The sequence below is a fragment of the Histoplasma capsulatum genome, genomic scaffold (genome assembly GCF_000149585.1).
Source record: "Histoplasma capsulatum NAm1 scaffold_1 genomic scaffold, whole genome shotgun sequence".
Taxonomy (NCBI): Eukaryota; Fungi; Ascomycota; class Eurotiomycetes; order Onygenales; family Ajellomycetaceae; genus Histoplasma; species Histoplasma mississippiense.
The window spans coordinates 4,133,950-4,139,832 of NW_001813982.1; the positions used below are offsets into that span (position 1 = coordinate 4,133,950).

The following is a 5,883-nucleotide window of genomic DNA, read 5'->3' on the forward strand; positions in this document are numbered from 1 at the left end:
CGTATCTTGTGTTGCATTCGCAGAGCTTTTTCACAAGTTTTTTTACCTATATTAAGATATACTGGTAGTGATATCTGCGCATTGTGCACTTTCCATTTGCATCATGGAAGATTGAGCTCCATCCACGTGACCAGGCTCCGATGTGGTTTCTTCGATACCAACGCAATCAATCTAGCTTTGAACCCTCAACTTGCCGTCGGACACCAATACTGGGAAACATAAGGACCCATGTCCTGTTTCTGTTTCTATTTTTTTCATCCTTTGATAAGTTCCATTTTTAATTGACAAGCAACAATGATCCCCACAGCAAAATGCCTAGCCCAGTCACCCGGCTTCGTCAAAAGGAGCGCGGACGAGTTGGCCCGGTTTACTAAGATGGGTATGTCAAATCAACGAATGTTGCGCCATGCACGGCATGCATGCCACCGGGTATCAAACCAGATAGACGCATTCTTTTGCTAACTTCTGTTCAACAACTTAGCCTGGAACCTCGATGCACTCTCCGTCCCTTACAAACCCTATCACCTCCTCGATTTCACCGACGAGAACACAATCGCGGGCTGCAAGACCATGTCCGACCGCGCCGTTGGTGGTTACAGCACTGCAAATCTGGACTATATCCCCGCAGATCCCGCGACCAATACCCCCGCACATGCCCGCTTTCATGGCTCGATATCCACCAAGTTGCCGCAGAATTGGAAGGTGCAGAGGACCGGTATGAGACCAAATTTGATGCATTTTACAAGAGGGTTTTCATTAAACCGTTACAGGTTATGCGGCTTTCCGCAACCAAGACCGCGGGCTATGGCTCTTCGGCCGCCTCTACTGGGACGTGGACCCATACACCTACCTTGCGTTGCGCGTCAAATCCGATGGCCGCAGATACAAAGTAAACATCCAAACCGATTCCATCGTCGATACTGACATCCATCAACATCGCCTCTTTACCCACCACCACCGCATTCCACAGTCGTCTTCCTCCGCAGATGCAACTTCATACTCTTCCGAGCAAGGCGAAGATGTCCCCACCGCTCTGGCAGATTTCGCTCCCCAACAACCCTCCTCTTCCGGCGCGTACACTCACACCACACCGCAAGCTACCAATCCGGATTCAACCGGCTGGGAAACTATATTAATCCGGTGGAACGACTTTGTACGTACGAACCTTGGCTTTGCCGTGGAGCCGCAGACGAGTATGGTACGGCAGCGCATCAAGTCCATTGGTCTTGGCTTGACGGATCGTGTTCAGGGGCCGTATGATTTACGCATTCACCGCATTTGGGCGACGAATGGGCTGTCGGAAGAGGAGATGGAGGAGGAGAAGAGAATATGTGGGCCGAATGCGTTGCAGATGACGGGGAAGGAGTGGGGCCCTGGGAGAATTGGGAAACCTTCAATGGCTGAGCAGGAGGGAGAAGCGTTGGGGAAGTTGAAGAAGCTGAAGGAGGAGAGCGATGAGGTGGTGGTGGAGCAGAAGAAGAGGGAGGATTAGTGGTAATGTCCTGTTCAAGTAAGGAAAAGATATGGAGGGTGGAGGAAATTGTGTTTCACATATATGGAATGGGCGAAATTTCTTGGTTCATGGCGTGACGGAAATGGATTGTTTTATTTTTTTTCCATGTATATGGTTATGACGATATTGGCATGCTGCGCATGTGGCCACTTGGTTATTGCACTATGAGCATTTATTGGCGTTGCTAGGGGATATACAGAATAAATATTTACCTCTTAATGAGAATCGGTGCATTTTTAAAAGTTCTAGAATACTATACAGGCCGTCAGAACATTACCCATCACACATCTATCATGCAGACCATCTTCATCCATGAACAATAACCTTCCCTCCTAATTTTCGGAAATACGTGTCCTGCGCCGGTTACCCACCAATTCCCAATATGTCTCCTAGACGGCGTAAGTATCACTCGTGATCTTTTCATACGCCTCCCGATACTTTTCTCCGGTCCTCCTAACTACCTCTTCATCCATACTCACCCCATCTTTGCCCTTCAGCCCACTCTTGACCAGCCAATCCCGCAAAAACTGCTTATCAAAACTCTCCTGCGACTTGCCAACCTCATAGTTCGCAGCAGACCAGAACCGCGACGAGTCCGGCGTCAGGACCTCATCAACCAATACCACTTCGTCCTTCTCCGTGTCCAACCCGAACTCAAATTTTGTATCTGCGATGATGAGGCCCTGCGCGAGTGCGTGGGCGTGGGCGGTTTCGTAGAGTTTTAGGGCCAGGGAAGATATTATGGAAGCGTATTTGGGGCCGAGGAGGGTTACAGCTATAATAAAAGTGTCAGCTATGTTATCGGGAATATAGCATTTATGAAGGGAAAGGGAGGGGTACGGTGGGGTGGGTGCTGGAGGAGTTGGGGGGGTGGATACCCTGATCAGGATGAATATTCTCATCATGCTCTCCCTGCTCCGCCTTGGTGCTGGGCGTATATATGGGTCCATCAGGAAATCGCTGGCTTTCCTTCAAGCCCTCCGGCATCTTCATACCATGCACAGAGCCAGATTGTTGATATTCTTTCCAGGCTGAACCGGTGATGTAGCCCCTTACAATGGCTTCAATGGGGAATACCTTTAACTTGCGCACTTGCATGCAGCGGTTTTGTAGGGCCGGTCGCAGTGATTCCGGAATCTGTGGGGGTAGGTCGAGCGTGAGGAAGTGCGTGCGTAGAGTCGGAATGGCGGTGGTAAGTATTTTGAACCAGTGGGTTGTCAGGAGGGTGAGCAGGGTGCCTTTATTGGGGACTGGCTGGTTCAATTAAGAAATATATTAGTAAACCAAGGATCTGGAGTATATTTCCTCTTCTCTAAGTCACTGGATACTACTCGGGTATATGGTATACATTTGCCATAATTACGTCGTAGGCGGAGATGCGGTCCGTAGCTACGAAGAGGAGGGTTTGCTGGTCAACTTCGTACAGGTCACGCACTTTACCCCGCGCGACGAGGGGGAGGATATCCTGCAGATTGCTGGTGGTCATTGGCTCGGCCATAGCCGCTGAGGAGGGATATATAAATGTGTGTTGTGCGTATCGGCGGAGAAGAGCGGGGCGGAGAATAAAATAAATTTGATATTCCGTCACGGCGGGGGAAATTAGTCAGGGCTTGGCATCGGAGCTCTTTTGACGCGCGGAAACGAATAGACGCGACTTTGATATAGCCATTGGGGGAGCAGAACAACGCTATTAGACAATATAAAAGTGGCTATGGATGCTCTGAACACCAATACACATAATAGATATACGAAATACTCATGTTTGCTTTTTCCTTCCTAACACCAATGTACCAAACGGCTTGCTGATGCCATTCTCGGCCATGGGAAATCCCCTTTTTTGAGCCATTCTATATGCACAATAATACCCCTTGAAAGAAAGAGTCAAAATGACTCGATATCTCACCCCCTCCAAGATCTCCCTTCTAGCCCTTGTTTCCGTCTACGCTGAAGGCGTAGTCCCCAATTCTGCTATCATCCCCGTCCTCTCATTTCTAGTCTCCCATCTACTTCCTCCTCAGCCCTCAACTCAACACCTCACCTCAAGCAACACAACAACCCAAGATAGCAACCATGCCATTCCCATCCAAGACTTTGAGGCTGCCACGTCATCTCTAGCTTCCTCCATCCCAGGTAGAACCGTCTGGGACCTGCTCCTGAAAAAGCTATGGAAACTGGGCTGCTCCGACGCCCTCGACGAGTTCTTCGCTGGTATATTAACCATGCTCACGAAGACGCGCGAGGATCAAATCAATGATCGGAACAACGGTATCGCGCCGCAGACGGGTCGTATGATGATCTCCCGTACATCCCTGCTAGGCATGTTCGTCAGGAGGGCGCATCTTGAGTACACCCGTCTGCAGTTCCATGATGCGGTGGCTCTGTGGCGGGGGTTTATCAAATACCGGTTACCGACGTATCAGCTGTGGGCCAAGCGGAATCCGCTAGATAGCCAGATCGCGGTGGATGTTAATCTGGTTGAGCTTGGCCTAGATCTGACAAGTCCGCTGGTTAAGGTGGTGTATGGCGCGTTGGAAGAGGGGAAAGATGTGGAAGTGGGGATGAGCACGAGAGATATTGAGCGGTTGCTGGATTTTCAGGTTGGGGAGATGCAGAGTGCGTTACTTTTTTTTCTCACTCGAATGAAATAGCGCTGCTACGATTCCCCTTCCCCTCGTTTTCTTGCTTTCTTTCTCTCTCTTTTACTGTTACCTTTACTTAATCAGTGATAGACTTTACTGATTTATAATCTAGGCAACGGATGCAGGATTACTGGTGAAATGAAATCACGTCTGGAACAGATGGTTATATCTGGAGTATCTGTACCCAGCTCGCAACATTATATAAAGTAAGTACTTCAATATTCATCTCGCTGGAGACATGCTCAAATCGTACAACCCTGATTAGATTCCTTGATGCCTGGAAAGCAGGAGATTATCCCTCCTCCTTTGATCACCTACATCGCTACTTTGACTACACCATGCAAAGCCGCGATAGAACTTTCTATCAATATGCCCTTCTCAATCTTGCCATTCTCCAAGCCGACTTTGGCTGCCACGCGGAGGCTGTCGCAGCCATGCAAGAGGCCATTTCGATTGCCAGAGAAACCCATGACATGAGCTGCCTCAATTTCTGCATGAGCTGGCTTTACCACTTTGGAAAAGCCTTTCCAGATGAAATGAAGGACATTCGGAACACGGGCATGCTGGGCAGTGAAAAGGAAGGGTTGGCATTTCTCCAGGCGAAGGCTAGGGAGACGGAAATGTGGGGCCTGTTAGGTACATCATTACTTAGTGAAGCCAAACTGGAGCTGCAGAATGTAAGTGCACTCCGATTCCCGTTATTGGAACATTGGACTTTCGTAACATGCTCATTGTGAACTGCTACAGGGTGAGAGTGTGGCGTCGGCATTTGAACATATTGTCAAAGCCTCATTTCTCAATGTGACGAAGGACGCGCCTAATTTAGCTGGGCCTCTACTTATGCTGCAAGCTTCGACGTATTCTCGAATAGGTAATGATTTTTTTTTTGGTCTTTGCTTTAGAGCATACTCGGGATTTGCTAAGAATCTTGCAACGCTGAAGGGGTCGCACATCTGGCGTGGTCTAATTGCGAAATCTTTCGAGAATGCTACGCAGAACAAGCTCCACATGAAGACAATCTAAGAGTGACATGTCGGAGTAGCATGTTGGTAAGTAACACTTTTCTCACGTGGCCTATAACGAAGGGTAAAAAGCTGACAGTCAGAAGCTGGCCGCTAGAGGAAGCTATGGCCTGTCTATGGCTCGGTTAAATGAGATATCTTCCGATTCGCTTCGAGTTCTTAGGAACCAACAGAATTGGACATTCTTTTGCGGACTTTTGAAGCTGCAAAGACAACTTCATCGGTAATTGAATTTCCTTCCTCTTTACAAAAGGATTGGCTGACCAATTAAGCAGAGATGATAAACTAGCAGCCGAGCAGCTTATATCACAACTGCATGCATGTGCTCCACCAGACACAGAATTAGTGTTGACACTCTCGCTCTTGGAGGTAGACTTTTTGATGCGAAAGGGTGACTACACAGCTGCGCTCGAAATAGTTGAGCGAAATGCCCAGTCGATGCGACAGGAGAACTTCGACGTTGCCACCCAGGTCAAATTGCTAGTGTCCAAAGCAAGGATCTTTGACCAAACCAACCAACCTGAAAGAGGATTCTCGTTAGCAATGAGAGCAGCTAATATCGCCCATCGATCACGGTATCTCCCTGGTCTGTGGGAGTCTATCGGCGTGCTCTCCGTGATCCTCATGGCCTTCAAAGAATTCGAAGCAGCCGTCGAGATTCTCGAGAGTATCGTACCCCCCCACCGGCCAGTGCGAAGATGCGTATCTC

General features: G+C 48.8%; 3 protein-coding genes across 3 annotated transcripts; 2 read left to right on the plus strand and 1 right to left on the minus strand.

Moving 5' to 3' along the window:
• Positions 1-294: 294 nt before the first annotated feature.
• On the plus strand, positions 295-1,492 carry HCAG_01175 (conserved hypothetical protein; the record flags this gene model as incomplete). The annotated part of the gene is made up of 3 exons (XM_001544079.1): positions 295-379; positions 482-715; positions 771-1,492. 3 exons carry the CDS (start codon positions 295-297, stop codon positions 1,490-1,492), a joined length of 1,041 nt encoding a protein of 346 aa, XP_001544129.1.
• A 410-nt stretch (positions 1,493-1,902) lies between these two features.
• HCAG_01176 (pyruvate dehydrogenase kinase) lies at positions 1,903-3,011 on the minus strand (the record flags this gene model as incomplete). Its single annotated transcript, XM_001544080.1, has 3 exons — positions 1,903-2,288; positions 2,392-2,767; positions 2,862-3,011. The coding sequence occupies 3 exons, from the start codon at positions 3,009-3,011 to the stop codon at positions 1,903-1,905; spliced, it is 912 nt and encodes a 303-aa protein (XP_001544130.1).
• A 388-nt stretch (positions 3,012-3,399) lies between these two features.
• Positions 3,400-5,175, plus strand: HCAG_01177 (conserved hypothetical protein; the record flags this gene model as incomplete). The annotated part of the gene is made up of 4 exons (XM_001544081.1): positions 3,400-4,126; positions 4,265-4,358; positions 4,418-4,829; positions 4,900-5,175. The coding sequence occupies 4 exons, from the start codon at positions 3,400-3,402 to the stop codon at positions 5,173-5,175; spliced, it is 1,509 nt and encodes a 502-aa protein (XP_001544131.1).
• Positions 5,176-5,883: the final 708 nt, after the last annotated feature.